The sequence below is a fragment of the Gossypium hirsutum genome, chromosome A10 (assembly GCF_007990345.1).
Source record: "Gossypium hirsutum isolate 1008001.06 chromosome A10, Gossypium_hirsutum_v2.1, whole genome shotgun sequence".
NCBI classification, from domain to species: domain Eukaryota; kingdom Viridiplantae; phylum Streptophyta; class Magnoliopsida; order Malvales; family Malvaceae; genus Gossypium; species Gossypium hirsutum.
In genome coordinates, this window is record NC_053433.1 from 67,387,071 (window position 1) to 67,403,520 (window position 16,450).

The 16,450-nt window shown below is 34.7% G+C and overlaps 2 protein-coding genes across 6 annotated transcripts; both read right to left on the reverse strand.

Annotated features, from left to right (window-relative positions):
- Positions 1-376: 376 nt before the first annotated feature.
- LOC107939990 (protein arginine methyltransferase NDUFAF7 homolog, mitochondrial) lies at positions 377-9,863 on the reverse strand. 5 transcript variants are annotated; one of them, XM_016873397.2, is made up of 14 exons: positions 9,610-9,863; positions 9,451-9,527; positions 9,058-9,112; positions 8,529-8,611; positions 7,518-7,583; positions 6,351-6,451; positions 5,346-5,464; positions 4,822-4,862; positions 4,217-4,305; positions 3,230-3,398; positions 3,032-3,148; positions 1,977-2,021; positions 1,332-1,460; positions 377-734 (listed from the first exon to the last, which is right to left on the reverse strand). In XM_016873397.2, the coding sequence occupies exons 1-14, from the start codon at positions 9,668-9,670 to the stop codon at positions 600-602; spliced, it is 1,287 nt and encodes a 428-aa protein (XP_016728886.1). In that variant the 5' UTR covers positions 9,671-9,863; the 3' UTR covers positions 377-599. The 5 variants fall into 5 exon arrangements, with proteins under 5 accessions (XP_016728886.1, XP_040935188.1, XP_016728884.1 ...); XM_041079254.1 differs by having other exon boundaries at positions 3,032-3,093; positions 3,211-3,398; XM_016873395.2 differs by having other exon boundaries at positions 9,058-9,169; positions 9,610-9,859.
- A 1,904-nt stretch (positions 9,864-11,767) lies between these two features.
- Positions 11,768-13,554, reverse strand: LOC107939989 (myosin-M heavy chain-like). Its single transcript, XM_016873394.1, has 3 exons — positions 13,460-13,554; positions 12,020-12,332; positions 11,768-11,941 (listed from the first exon to the last, which is right to left on the reverse strand). Exons 1-3 carry the CDS (start codon positions 13,552-13,554, stop codon positions 11,768-11,770), a joined length of 582 nt encoding a protein of 193 aa, XP_016728883.1.
- Between the last annotated feature and the right edge of the window lie 2,896 nt (positions 13,555-16,450).

Sequence of the window (16,450 nt, forward strand, 5' to 3'; positions counted from 1 at the left end):
TTCCTCCAGGCTCCTCTCCCAGGTCGCCTCCTCCATCTACACTTCACGAGAACCAATACCAATCTCTACGCTACTTTATATTGAAAGAGTTATATCAACTTTGACAATTAGAAAACATTTAGTTCATTATTATTTTCAACTTTTTTAGGGCATGCTTTTATAAATTTTCTCGCAACCTTTTTGTACCGTAATAAAAAAATTGCCAGCGAAGGTATTTCAGTTTTGTAGCAAGACTGCAAATGATAGTGGCATCTTAACAGGAAGCAAAATGCGTTGGGTTTTGACTTGAGTAAGCATATCAGGCAAGCTCGATTCTTCATTAATCCCCCCCCCCCTTTCCCCCCCCCCCCAAAAAAAAAAATAATAACAAAAAGAATTTGTCCAAGTAATTTATTATCCTCCTTTCTCTATGGGGAAAAAGTAATATTTCCACAGCTGAAATAAATAAGGGAAAAAAAAAGTTAACTCTGTAACTTCGTAAATGCATGTCAGGCCAGCAAACTACTCAGATTCCATCAACAATGACCTTGAGGTATTATAAACCAGTTACTTCTGAAAGTAAAAGGGGCCGGCATTTCCGCATTTTCACTGTTGATAACTTACTTGATATTATGTGTGGGAACGCTGAGGTAGAATTTAGTGTTCTTGAAGTCATCCAGAAGAGGGTTGTATCCGTCTTTTGTTCTTGTCTTGGACGGCAAGCCAAACTCTTCCATGAATGAAGATGTATCGAGCTACAAATATAGGAAAGAGGAAATGGTTAGTGAGTGAATTTGCTGAAAAGAAACTACTTTTACCAGTAGAATATAGTGTGCTGTCAACAATATTAGGGATTCCTCGGAGATTTTTGAAATCCAAGGACAAAAACCCTCTTCTGGGATATGAATGACAGATTTAAACGATAACAATGCTGTCAGCAAAGGTCTAGCTGCACTGATATTTATAATCGGTTGAGTTATTACACTCCATATTCATAAAAGCAGTTAGACGAACACATTGCTATCAATAAATTTTCATCGGTGCAAATTGGAAAATTGTCCCAAAAATTGTCCGAATGCATTTTTTGCCTCTTATATTGCAGAGGCTCTTAAGGTTATAAGATTAACACGTTTTAACAAACCAGACTTGCTATATTTATATTTGGTTCCCCAGAGAATTGCTGGTAAGATTGGTCTCATGCCATGATACTGTTTTGGAAATTTACCCTTCCATGGTTTTGAAATTTCACAATAACCAAGAGAGACAGCCGGCCAATATTTTATATAGTTTTCTCCTAAATTACTCTTTTTATTAGAAATAGAAATCCCACATCATAAAAGAAGTGAACTTACTGTGATAGTTCGCCTCTTTCTCCCCTGCAGGGATGATTTATCCTTTTGCAGTTTCAGCCATCCAGAACAGTAATGATCAATGCGTTCCAAAAGCCAAAAGTCAGTAGGAAAGAAGATGTCAGCATCTCCCTGTCGAAGAAAGTACCACAAAAACAGATCTTGACATTTTAGATAGGTTCAACTTCAAAACCTCAAAATTAAAGAAAAGAAAACTATACTCGAAACCTCAAAATTAAAGAAAAGAAAACTATACTGCCAGATGCTATCAACTTGCATTATGATTTTATTTACATAATGATGCTAGAGGTTCATAGATAAGGAAAGATGTAAACTAGCCCTCATATCTCAGTTTGTAGAGTTCGTCACTTGGAATATGGGAAAGGTTGTGGACTCTTCGTTAAAGCTGAAGAGCTTTGCCAAGAGTTTTCCACAAGATCTCAGTCTTCAGCATCATTTGGAGATATATTTAGTTAAATAATTTTATAGTCCATTGAAAACGTAGTACTACTTTTCCTAGTTGTTGAGCTTTATCCAGCCAGAGAAAGCTAACACTACTATAAACAGTATGTACAATGTCATTTACATAAATTTCATTTAAATTTAGCATTACCAAATGAAAGAAAAAAAAAAAAAAAAAGAAACCACCTTTGCATCAAGATAATTGCTGTAATCTGAGCTCTGGCCATCTTTCTGCAGGAAATTAAAAAGGTGCACAGGTTAGACAAGATTGCGGAACCAGTGTCAATCGTAAAATCTTCATCGGGACGCTTTCTTTCTGTAGTTTCCAGGAAACCAATAAAGTATAAGACCTAGAAAACCATACAAATATCTAACCATGCTTCTAAGCACTCTCATTCATATGGGAAAGTGAAGACCCCGATATTAGAGTAATTACACAATGTATCTCAGGCAACTATAAACCACAAAATAATACTAATAAAGCATTAGATGGATTATGGCTATTTGCCGGTTGGATATACTGGCTCTTCTGAACAACCGTCATCCACAGTAAGCTTTATGCTATGTTACTTGGACACAAGTGTGAGCATCAGACATGAGAACGGTCACATTTTGTAAGGTTTTCATTATTTGGGAGATTCTTGGATGTGAAATCCCCATATCCATGAGTCGAACACAAGTATTGGACACAGGTACTTCAACAAAAATGAAGAGCCGGAGAAACATAGTTTACATGCACCTTGACAAATTTGTAGTTTTAGAAAATGTCACAGCTAAGACACAATCAGCAGCAGAATAAGCAATGTTGAGAATAAGATTCAAATTTGATGAATTTAGGACAACTTCCTTTTCGAATTTTATTTATTTTGAAGCAATGTCAATGCAGTACTGAAGAAATATCAGCATAGTTAAAATCACAATTTGCTCTAATCATAATAATGAAGATCTTCATAACAGACATTGCGAATTTTTATTCATTCTGTATAATAGTTAAATGAATAATTTAGTCAGAACTAGCAGCAACAAAATCCATCTTCATTGGTGAAGAACTCCTCTCTTGGACGGCTCTAGGCACTAGTTTAAGGAAATCATTCTTAAAATTATACCTATATCTATATCTGAGAGTAAAAAGTAAAGAAACCCTGGCTTTGCTCTTCACTACCAAAGGCTCATTCAGGGATCAAACCCTAACAACTTCAGCTAAAATAAATAAAGAAATAAAGAAAAGACAAAGAAACTACCTTGGTTGAAACTAGTGGAGCTCTTTCACCAGGTACCTTCACATCAGGTAGGAAACTGAAATCTGAAGCAATCAAAGACATTTTTGGTAATGCTGCATGTAAAACTTCAAGAAGTTTCTGCATAGATCAAAAGAAATATTATAGCAAAGAGTAGTTTGCACTTTGAACCAAAAACAAACCTTTTAAAAGTTCTCTAACCATGGAACCAGTTGGAAGCCAACATCTTCGTGGTTTTGGAAACAATTTAGACCAAGCTTTAGACACAATGCTGCTTCGCTTGGTATCGTTTTTATCTAGTTCCAGAATTTCGACACAATGTTTAATTAATGAGTCTTGTAAAGGTTTATATAGCTCTGATAGTCCTTCCCTGCAAAAGAAGGAAAATGAGGGTGTTGGCAGAAGATCATAGAAATCATCACACATCTAACAATGTACTAAAGATATTAATTCTTTGCAATGTGAGTAGCTCTGCTAAAACTCTAAAGATATGTCCCTTCACTATAGAACTAAAAATAAGTAGGCATAAAGGAGTTCTTTGAGTAGAGTAGGATGTTTCTGTTTCAACTTTAGAATCTAATAAACGAGCAGAGTATGCCTGAAGTCAACAAATAGTTAAAATTGTTAAAGCATACTATATGGAAGTTATAACTTCGACAATCATTTGCTAGAGATCAGGAGATATTTTACCAACACCTTTAAGGTGAACATTCTGCCCATGAGCAGAAGTAGATAACAATAAAGACTAAATGTCTATTTCACCACAATGCATTAGTGACAAAATTCAATGAAGTCTCATTGCTATTTTCTGGATAGAAAATTAATAAAAAATTATGGAACCTTGATGACTTATTTACGAACATAATGTCACTGTTAAGTTGTGTGGATCTCACATTGGCTCCGTCTGAAGTGCGTGTGCCTTTATATAGGTAGGCCATCTCCACCTATTGCCGATTTTTCTAAGTTGGATGCTTAACACAGTTTTCAGTTGGTAGTAAACAAGGTATTAGAACTCAATTTGGTTTCCCTTTTGCAATCTTGTTGTTTGTTATTCTGTAGTTGTCCACATGGTAGATCAGTCTGTATTAGGTTTTTTTCAATAGGCCAAAATGTGAAGAGAGAGCTTTAAAAGCTATGATGTAATACATAATACATAAAAGCTGTAAATTATAGCATAGTGGTGAATACCCGTCCAGCTGTTTTTCAACCCAAACTTCCATCCATGGGGAAACTTGACTTTCAGAATAGATAAGATCATGTGGAAGATTATCAAGCACCTGTGAAAAATCAATCACGTAAATTTGGTTTGGTACACAGGACCTAAAATGACCTGCTAGAACCTAAAAGAAGCTTGCCCAGAGACTACTTTTATTTAGAAGGTGAAAATATTTTTATTATTCATGAATATAGCTGACACGGTTAGAATTAGAGTCTTTTCACATGGCACAGCAAAAATTTGTTCCCATCAATTTATCATCAGCTGGTCTTACCATCAGCTCTGAAAGAGAATCATCATATCAACTGCCAGTTACATAAAGCAATTCCCATCTCCATCACTCTAACCAAAACCTACATTCATATATTCATATTGATCACCTTTTGGGAAGAATAAATTTAAAGAAGCTCATTCCCAATTATTTGTTTGATCTTTTTACACTTGACCTATTTGTTTATTTGCTTTGATGTGTTGCAATAAATGTGCAAACTGAACAATTTTAAATTATCTAACCATTGCTCAAGTAGCAAAAACTGGTTACATGGATGACAAAGGATAAAGTTGAGGTAAAGCACACCTCAAGCATTATTACCCAGCACGGCTGTTGCTCCACATCTCCTGTTAAAAACAAGAACTAGTTTAATTTCTTTCTTCATGATTGCTAATTCAAGACAAGACCAAGCTAATAAGATACACATATCACCTAAGAATAATTTAAGGTAACAAGGTTAAGAAGCAAACATAGATGCCACAAACTTGATTCTCTTTCTTTTGCTAATAAAGCATGCAAACTACAGAATAGTGAAAATGTACCAGCCATGAGAGAGAGAGAGAACACAATGCTTTTTCTGTCTATCTGTTTTGCGCAGAAAACTGTACTTATATATTCACATACATGAAGATCAATATGATCATTCATTTCTACAAGTTCAGAGGCTAGAAAGAACAAAAGAAACACTAGAAAATAACATCACTCAGAATCTTGGTAGAATAGCATAACAATAAAACATGGAATACCATCCTTGAATATCGTGTATATATAGTTCAAGTAGAAATTAAGCAAATAAAACTCAAAAAAGTTCAATATTGAAGAAGGCCTACCCCATCCACTCCTGTCCATGGCATCCCGGTGTTCTACTTTAAATTTTGAAAGGTGACTACAAACTTCGCCTACAGTTTGTTTTTGTATCTCAGCCAATGTAGGACTGATTTCCACTGAGCTGCACAAAATAACTTTCAGGTACAAGATTGTACGGTGTACAAATTGGATTCCAAACAGGCCTTTTCATATTTAGAGATGCCAATCAACAGCAGTTAAAGTCAGTAAGATATACCTCAACAACAAGAAAATTCTCTTACGTTATGCTTGTGAAGATGAATTCAAGAGAGTGGGTTTGGATTTAGTTGGCTATATAAATTATGAGAATGAAATGCGCACACTGAGCAAAAATTAGTTAAGATTTAATATACACCTATATATTTAAAAGGGCACAAATAGATGAATTTCAAATTCACTACTAAATAGGCGTCCACCAAAATTTGAAAATAATCATGATGGTCATGTTTAAATGAGCTTTATCACACAATTTATCCTAAACTTGAAATTTTAATTACCAAATGCAACCTTAGGTACTTTTAATTGGTGTAAGCTAAATGTGAAATTTGAAATACTGGCAGTCTCAACTGCAAATTTTGATTATTAAAGCTATGTAAAAGCATGCTACTATCTGCAGAAAAGACCTTGAGGACATTGAAGATAACATCGAAAACCAGTTTCTTTCCCACACTACATAACTTTATTTGAATGATACCTTCAATCATGAATCAGTTTCATTCCCATGCCACATACCTTTGTTTGACTGATACCTTTTATGAAGTTATGATCTCGGCTAAACTGGGAATTTTATTTATTTGCTTCTAGAAAGAACATGGACCCTTTTCTCTCAAATTTTAAAACAATGTAATGGAATTTTTTAAAGGTGCAGTGTCTGGAAATGTTTATTGTGTCCTTACAGAATACATATATTATAAGTAATGCAAAATAGGACGACGGGATATGATAGCACATTATTTCATCCTAAATAAAGGATTAGCTAACATACATACATGTATGTCATGTTGTTGTAAATTCTTGGAGGCGCATTCAACATTATGTAATCCAGTATGCCCTTTGCACATGTACCAGATCCACCGCCAATTTCATATATCTGAGCACACAGCACAAGCAGAATTAATTCAAATATTAGGTTTATATCCATACAATGATCCCAAGATTTACCACCATTCATGATGGTTTGGGATAAAGATGACTATCAATGTAAAAAGACAATCTAACACTCTATGTCTACATCTTGTAGAGTTTAAACTGAAACGTGGCAGCAGTTATGTAAACAAACATAGAGGATACTTGTCTTGAAAAGCAGGTCTTAAAGTACAATGAGATAAAAACATAAATAACTATACAGAATCGTTTCGAACATAGTTTAACCCTCCAATACCAGATAACCACTGATCAGCTGAACAACAGATATAAAAGTGACAAAAATTCAGCTTTCAATTTCCAAATATAGATTTTTCCCTTATATACCTGTGATCCTACACCTCCAAGTCTCCAACAGTGGAACAATTTGTATTCACCTATTATTGCAATCCTAGCGTAGTTGTGTCTTAGTTAAATTAAGTGAAAGTATTACTTCCAAGACTCTAAAGATGACCATTGTGCTTAAAAAACACAAGCAGTTTGGATTCTATAGTCTATAAAATACACAAAAGGAAGAACATATGATTATGTTTGCATATTAGGATCTTGAACGATGAATTGGTTCCCACAAGATAGGCATCTTCTGGATATTGCCAAATGAAAGCATGAAGGAGGGCAAGTCACTGTTTTGCATCTAATTATTAACTCAAGAGGATTCAAAAGGAAAATAGAAGCGAACCAAGAGTTCCAAAGCATACATTCTAACATTTGCACCTCAAATTTAGAAATTTTACTTTCCAACACAGAATATCCATGCTAGTGGCACGGAATTAAACATTGTAACAAATTGTACTATGAAGAATCATTACGATGCCTAAGAACTATTAAGTTTTCTCATAAGTTCTAGCTGGAGTGAGAAAATTATCAAAATCATATTCCCCTAAAAAGTAGAGCAGTTTTTCTAGAAAAAGAGAGACTGAAAAGGTCAAATTGATTTTGAAAATATAGAAGCTAGAAAATTATAAGTTGACAGCTTGTATGATTTTTAATATAAAGAGAATGAGGGAACTTACTTTTAGTGGAACTGAAAGGTTAGCTGTACGCAATATGGCTTCAGCAATTCCCTGGGCATACCATGGCTACAAGGAAGGTAAAGCTCATAAAAATCACCTCAATAAAGCTCACTAAAAGGAAAAGGAGTTAAACTGTTTTGCTATATATGAAGCTCGGTTCAATAGTATAATGGCCATGGAAAGGAATAAGAAATCAAGAAGACACATAAGGTTATACAAATTCAGACATTCAACAACAGTCCCCACCAACACAGAAGCATGATTACATGCACATATTTATGTGTGTGTATTTATACAATGAGAGAATAATCAGCTATAACCACCTTGCAAGGTGCAGAGAAAAACAAATAAAACATATATCAACGTTTTTCCTGCTCATACTACTACGGCCACCTTAAACAAAAGAAAAAGAAAAAAGAAATGTCTAGCTGCAAAACCATCTCATAATATGAAGGCACAGTAAATAGCCTTCGCAGGTGTAAGCCAAATGGTTAATAACATGACAAGCCTGAAGCAGAAACCTATGTAACTCTTCCATAACATAGTTGGAGTAAAAAAAAGGACAAAAGGAAAAACCCAAAATCAGAAAATGAAACAAAGAAACCAAAGGGAAAGGGGAAGCAATAGAAATCAATTACATAACCAGAGTACAGGTCTTCTTGAAGTAAGGGAATAGAGAGAAAATCAGTTTCCTAAATCTTTTCCTAAAACAGCCATTCTTAATAACATCAGTTAGTGAACTTTAAAGGCACAACAAAAAGATATCATACCCTTCAAGTATTTTTAATCTCAATAATTTAAAACAACAACAAAAAAAAAAGTTAAAAAGTACATAAATAACAATAAAAACCGTACTTGCTGCATTAACAGAAAGAGTGGCATGAGCAATGTCACACCAAAATACATGCTATGATACTGTGAACAATAAACTTCTTTTTAAAAAATTTGAATAAATAGATCTTTGCTCAAGTGCCAGTAATGTTATGGTTGTGAAGTCTGCTAGAGCATTACCTTAAAAAGCTCCACGGGGGTGAACCATGCAATGCCACTCTGCTTATAAATCTTATCCAAGTGTTTCATGTATGCTTTCCTTCCTAAAACATGCCAAAAGATTGGTGCCAGCCTTAGCAATATAGTCTACAATAGAAGACCATCCAGCACCCACAAATGAAGCTTTTAAGAGCCACATCTACTAAATTTATATTTAAATTTGTCTATTGCAGTTCTTGCATTTCAAAAAACAAATACTTTTAAACATAAAAGCACAACACAGATTCTATGAGCATAGATTCAAGGACACACAAAAGACGCAACTAAATCAAGCTAGTAAGTGATCAATATTGAAGGTTTTGAAGCTACCTAAATATCAACTTCTTTGATGCATAGCTTATATATATATGTGTGTGTGTATGTGTTTGGTACTGGTAAGTTAACCATCCTCATTATTTTTTTATTAAGAATCTATCACCAATCCACATGAAAAAGTACAAACACATTACAGAGCTTACAGATAACAAAATCCAAAAACTTCTAACAATACCTTCAAGTTGGTTGAACTTTATGCTCCTCTCGAGCACACCAACAGCACCTGACCTCTGAGAGAAGTACCCATGGTTAGGATCATATAAAGCCGAATGTATGAAATCCCTAACCTGGAATGAAAAAAAATCCAACCCATCAATCAAAATTGCATGAAATTACAAGGATGCACATAAATGAACGAGCCTTCAAATCTAAACCAGCGCAAAGCAACCAAGTAAAGAAAATCACAATAAATAATCCAATAAACAATGAAATGAAAAACAGACAAAAAAATGAATGTAGCCAGAATAATGCAATGATATTAACAAAATATCAAAAAAAAGAGAGAGAGAGAGAGAAAGAAAAGGGAAAACCCAAGAATTAAAAGTGGAAAGAAGTTAAAATGACTTACAAGAATGGGTTTTTCTCCAACAATGCGGGTGGAGAAGAGAGCTTGAAATGATGGAGCAAATGGCTCATTTGGGGTAACTTCAGAGACATAAGTGAATGAATAAATAAAATATTTAAATCAATTAAGAGAGTGAGAAAGAGAGAAAGAGACAGAGAGAACCTTTAAGCTTGTTAAAGATAAATGGAAAAAGCTTTCCACTGGAATTAGAACGAGGGAGCATGATCTGAACCTGTGTTAGATTCTTTCTTGAAGGACCTGGCTTTTTTTTCCTTCTGATGAGGGAGAGGGACTCCTTAAACCCTTGCTCCCTTTTCCCTCTTAGTTTTCTTGGTTTACAGCATGATTGGTTAACTGGAATGGTTTAGGGCTACATTAGAATCTAACAGGTATTTGATTGAAAGAAATAGATATTCAATAGGATTGACGAATATATTCTTTAATATATTTTTATTTAATATTAAAAATTAATGTTTATCAAAAGAATAATATTTAAATGTAAAATATTATTTAAATCTTTTATATTAAATTATATTTATTTTTATAATAAATTATAATCAAAATCTTTAATATATTTTGTTTTAACATTTAAAAGATTTTATATTAAATAATATTAAAAGGGTTTTTTATTTTTATATTAAATTATATTAAATAAAAAAGTGATAATATTAGTATGATATACTTTCATGTCAATATATCATCCTGTAATTATAAACAAAAAGTTAAACTACCCTACCACCACACTCATTTAATAACAACATTTAACCAAGAATTCATGTGTACTTCCATACAAACAGAAAATAGAGAATAATCACCAGCATTTAGAAAGAAATAAGAAAGAATCGAGTGGAGAATACTATTCCTAGACAACTCAACTGAATCTCTCTATTCCCTCTTGTCTCGCACTTAGGTCTCCTTGTCAAAAGCTAACCTGCATCAATTTTCACGTTGGCTCACCCGTGAAAGGCTTAAGCTGCCATAGCCACAAGCTTCAATGTAGGATGAAGAAGATGATGGTCAAGAAAAAGCTCTCCTCCTCTATTTTTCTTCTCACAACAACCTTTTATGTCCTCCTCCAACAGTATAGGTGTCTTTTCCTCAGAATTATTCTGTCCTTGTACGTACAGGTTGGTTATACTAGACTAGACAGCTCATGCATTTTTAGTTCTTATCCGGACAGCTGTCAAGTGCAACGACAGTTCTAGATGCAATCTGGAATTAACTCATGCAGCGACATTAATGCAAAAAGATAGAAAAATTAAGGATAAAATAGGCTAGGATTCACTGAGTTATAAAATGTAATTTGCTAAACTGAAAATGCTAAAATATATGCTAAGGATAACAAAATAGGAACAATTTAACCAATAAGTAAGGAGGAAAACCTATGTTCTTTCCAGTGCTATCACACCCCAAACTTGAGTTTTTACTTGTCCTCAAGTAAAATAGAAACTAGCAAGGCTACAAAAATTTTACTAAGGTAAATGATCATTCTAGCAACTTGGATCCTCTAAATTCCCAATGAATGAATCACATTCAGATGAAATAATATTGCATCGACAATACATAAGCATGAATGAATAAGGTTGCAACTTCATTAATGCTAGCATCATGCTTCGAACCCTAAGTTCTATCTACCAATACAACATTTATTATATTATATACATATATATATATTTGGAATAAGGGATATCGTTGCATTACTGTACCCTTGTTCCTGAGAAGTAACGATGGAGTGCAATAAACCCCTAAGGAGTACGTAATTGTGCTTACACATATTCATGCAATGATAGCATTTAGCCAGATTGATTTTTCTAACGCTTGTATTGGAGTGTTCTCTATTTAATATTCTATACTACACCCACTTTGGAGTGTCTCTAATTTATAACTATATATATATAAGCAGCTGTAAAAAGCAGATTCATTCATGATTTAAGGAATGATGAAGTCATCCATTACTAATGCAACCTAATCCATTCATCAAAGAATTGAAGCTATAACCTTCTGTCAAATTTATCCAACTCATTCATTGATAATTCACATGATTCAATAATTAAGCATCGAATGTAACAAAAATTTTCGAACAATTTTCATTAACTATAATTAAACCTTGCATGCTTCATTACCGAAAAAAATTAAAATGTGGGTGCATTTTCAAACCCCATGTGCATTCCCCCAAACTTAAAGTTTGCATTGTCCCCAATGCACTAACGTGAAAATGTAATGACAATAAAAATGCAATGACAATGTGTACTTATCAAAATAAAACTTACAGCTACATGCAATGCATGAATACTACAACTAAAGCTTAAAATAAATTAACTCAGTTATCCTCAGCCATCGATATGGCTACATGATGTTTCTTCCTCCTCCTTTTCTTCTCTTCATTCTTTCGTTTTTTATCATTGGAGTAATTTCTCTTCATTTCTTTGGACTTCGCACGGTCCTCGGATTTCTCCTCAGTTTCTGTCTTTTCCCCAGCATCATCGGCTGCTTCCTATGTAGGAGAGGCCACCTGGAGTGGTCCAATGTAAACCATTATTGCCAATAAATTACATTTCTCCTTAGTGGTTACCTTAACAACTTCTGCCGGTCTCGCTCCATCTCGCTCCAAATTATCAATATTTGCACCCACAGACTCGGGTGTGGTGATAATGTTCACAGCAGAATCTTCCTCTTCTTTTTCTTTTTCATCTTTAGGAACTTCTTTTTCTTCAGCAGCAACTTTCTCTTCTACAGCAACAACTTCCTTCTCAACAACAGTATCCTCTTGATCAGCAAAAATACCATCCTTGAACAAGCTATCAATCTTTCGCAGGTATTTTTCAATATCCCTAAACTCCTCTTCTTTGTCATTATCAGAGACTTGCACAATGGGTGCCACCGATCTGTCTCATTCTTCTAAATCGTCATTCACGGATGAGAGTTCATAATTTCGAATGATTGGTGGAAACACTAGGAATTCCAATAGTGGGGATAGGCTCAATTGGCTTAATGTAGCTACAATAGAACTGTTCTAGGCTTTAGTATAAGCATAAAACAAATTTTAGGATTTCTCCATATCTTTTATTGTAGTGACAAGCCTGATCTGCCTATTGTTGATGGAATTGACCATTTTTTTTGACATTTTTCATTTTGAGCCATAATGATGTCTCTGCATTCAGGTTTGTTCCTTTGTTGTCGGCTTTGGTTTTCCCCTTCCTTGTCTTTCTTGTTTCTGCCTCCTTCAGTATCGGTGTATCTTTGCCACGAGTCATTCTTTCTATAGAGGCTTCATTGATTAGGCCTTTATTTTCCAGGACTTTCTTACTATCACGGGGCACGATTCCTCTTTGTTGGCACAATAACATCACCAATGATGGGAAAACTAAGATTCTTGTTTGCCTTGCGACGCAGTCAGCAATTTCTTAGTGGAGTATTATACCGACATTAATCTTTCTGCCCTTGACGATGAAATGTATCAGACACATTCTATCGAGGGTGACTGTGGTGCTATGAGTAGAGGGCTTTAACTTGCAGTTGACTAAATGAAACTGTATTTTGCTTTACAGCATCAGGAAGTGATAGTGCATCGTATAATTCTTTTGATGGGAACACATCCATAATGCTCATTCGACACACAAGTCTTTCACCAACAGGTCTTGTTTTTCATTTGTGATATCGTCAATGAACTCGGAGTGTTTGTCTACATCCACTTTGGTGTTGTACAACTTGTTCATTTTTTAGCGTCCCATGGTATTAAGTCTTCTTGAAAAAAAAATGAACTCTAACTCATGATCATAAAGGCTAGCATAAAATTCACATACCAGTGAAGGAGAATAGCTTCTAGGATGGGTGCAAAAAGTTTCCCACTTCAACTTCGAGATGGTTTTGTAGACTTGCTTACCTAAGTCTTTTTGTTGCAAAAAAAGAGATGGCCTGTTTGGGGTAGAAGTTTCACTTCAACATGTTGTCTTAAAATTGTTCCTTTGTCACTTTATTCAAAAAGATTACTGGCTCATTTTTCTACACTAGCCTGGGGGATTTTGATTCACGAACTGTGGTAGCAGAGGATGTATATTCTTCAGTAGATTTGGTGGCTTTCTTGACCAAGCTTCTCATTTTTGCCATCTTTTGTTGAGGGAAAACTGTTTAAATTTGAAAAGGTATGATCTTGAGAAGAGAAAGGAAATAAAAATGGTTACTTGAATATGTTACAGTCGGTATAGTGGAAGAGGATTTATAGTGAGTGAAAGAGGAAGATGGAAAGGAGTGTTGTTTTGTGGAGGGATATAAAGTTGGCGGGAATAGTTGTGTCCAATAGAAATTGTGCCCGCTTAAAAGGATCAAACGGCTGAGTGATTTTTTTATCCAACACTGGAATCTGAATTTCCTTGAATTTTGATGAGCTATAAATGGTAGTACAGAATTACGAAATGCGTTGACAACAAAATTTCAATATGTCGACAAATGTACCTAATTAGTAATAATTAAAAATTAAAACTTTTGACCAATTTAATGGTCTCTACCTGCTTTTGATCATTGTTGCGAAAATAGTGTTTCAACCTCTGTCCATTTACTTTAAACTGGTGTCCATCACGTAAATCTTGAATTATGGCTGTACCATGAGGAAATATGTCGACAACTTCAAAAGGTCTAGGCGAACATGAACGCAATTTACCTGGGTGCAATTTAAGTCGAGAATTGAATAATAAAATCTATTGAATTGTGATAAATTGTTACTGTAAAATAATCTTGTCATGCCATTGTTTGGTCTTTTCCTTATAAATCACAATGTTTTCATAGGCATTTATCCTAATCTCCTCTAGTTCAGCAATATCTAACAGCCTTTTTCTTTCCAGCCACTTCATAGCCCATGTTCACTTGTTTAATTGCCCACATTGCTTTGTGTTCCAGTTCAACTGGCAAGTGACATGCTTTCCCAAAAATCAATGGAGTTTTGTATGCTGTCCACAATGTCCATAAAGCGTTATCCAATTGGAAAGACTAATATTTCTTTGAAGGGTTTACAACCTTCTCAAGAATGTTCTTAATTTGTTGATTCAATACTTCATCTTATCCATTGATTTGAGGATGATAAGTAGTAGCCATTCTATGATTAACTCTGAATCTCTTCAGTACGGTTGCCACTTGGTTGCAATGAAAGTGTGTACCCTGATCACGAATCAATGCCTTTGGTGTGCTGAAGCGTGTGACTATATGCTTGTGAAAAAATTTTAGCACTATCTTTGCATCATCCTTTGGGACTGCAAATTCTTTCTCTAAACCTTTACGGCCATTTATCTCGATGTCAAATTCTTGCAACAGTAATATCCAGCGTATCAGTCTTGGTTAGGCATCCTTTTTTGCAAAGAGATATCTTAACACTGAGTGGTCAGTGAATACAATAACCTTTGGGCCAACAAGATCGGAACAAAACTTGTCGAAAGTAAAGACTACAACCAACAATTCTTTCTTTGTGGTGGTATAATTAAATTGAGCCTCTGTAAGAGTTTTGCTAGCATAATAGATGGCGTGAAATATTTTTCTCTTTCGTTGTCCTAGAACTAAACCCACAGCAAAGTCGCTTGCATCGCACATAACTTCAAATGGTTGAGACCAATCTGATGCAATGACAATGGGTGTATTCACTAGCTACTTTTTTAACTGAATAAAGACATCCAAACATGTATCGTCAAAGAAGAATTTTTGATTCTATTCTAGCAATGAGCATAAGGGCTTTGCAATTTTCTAAAAATCTCTAATAAACCTTCAGTAAAACCCCGCATGTCCAAGAAAACTGCGAATACCTTTCACATTTGTTAGTGGAGGTAATTTCTCAATAATTTCCACCTTAACTTTGTCTACTTGAATTCCTTGACAAGAGATGTGATGGCCTAACATAGTGCCTTTATTTCTATGAAATGACATTTTTCCCTATTCAGGACAAGATGTGTATCCTCACATTGCTTCCATACTTTATCCAAATTATTAGCGCAATGATCAAAATCATTCCCATAGACTAAGAAATCATCCATAAAAACCTCTAAAGAGTCTTCGATCATATCTGAGAATATTACCATCATGCATATTTAAAATGTGGTTGGTGCATTGCAAAGACCAAAAGGCATACGATGAAAAGCGAAAGTACTAAAGGGGCAGGTGAAAGTTGTTTTCTCCTGATCCTCCGGTGCAATAGCAATTTGATTGTACCTAGAATAGCCATATAAAAAGCAATAATTGGCCTTTCCAGCAAGTCGATCCAGCATTTGGTCAATGAAAAGAAGTGGGAAGTTGTAACACCCCGTACCCGAGACCGTTGCCAGAGTCGAACACGAGGTGCTAACAGACTTAATTCATTTATTTTCACAGACCATTTTAAAAATTTCCAGACAAGCTGGCTAACTGCGTCACCGTCACCTTAAAAATCATATCTTGAGTTCCAAAACTTGAAAACCAATTTCGTAAATTTTACCTGAAACTAGAATCATATATCCATCTACAAATTGTTTTCTAGAATTTTTGGTCGAGCCAATTAGTACAGTTTATTAGTTAAAGTCTCCCCTGTTTCAGGGTTCGACTACTCTGACCTTCATGCATTACGACTTAGATATCTCCTTGTACAGGGCTTCAATACTTATGTCGTTTGTTTCTAAAGAAACTAGACTCGAAAAGGAATCAGTACATATAGGGCATGACTTCTAATTATCTCTGGTTAATTTATAGTGAATTTCCAAAGTCAGAACAGGGGATCCAGAAATTGCTCTGGCCCTGTTTCACGAAAACTTAAGTATCTCATAAAATACGGCTCATATGATCGTTTCGTTACTTTCATATGAAAATAGATTCATCAAGGTTCGATTAAATAATTTATTCACTATTTAATTCCATTCCTACTATTTTTAGTGATTTTTCAAATCCACACCACTGCTGCTGTCAGTATCTGTTTTTAAGGTAAACTTTACCTATTTCATGGTTTTCCATGAATCAACTAGAATTTGTCATACAAAGCACCAAAATGATCATG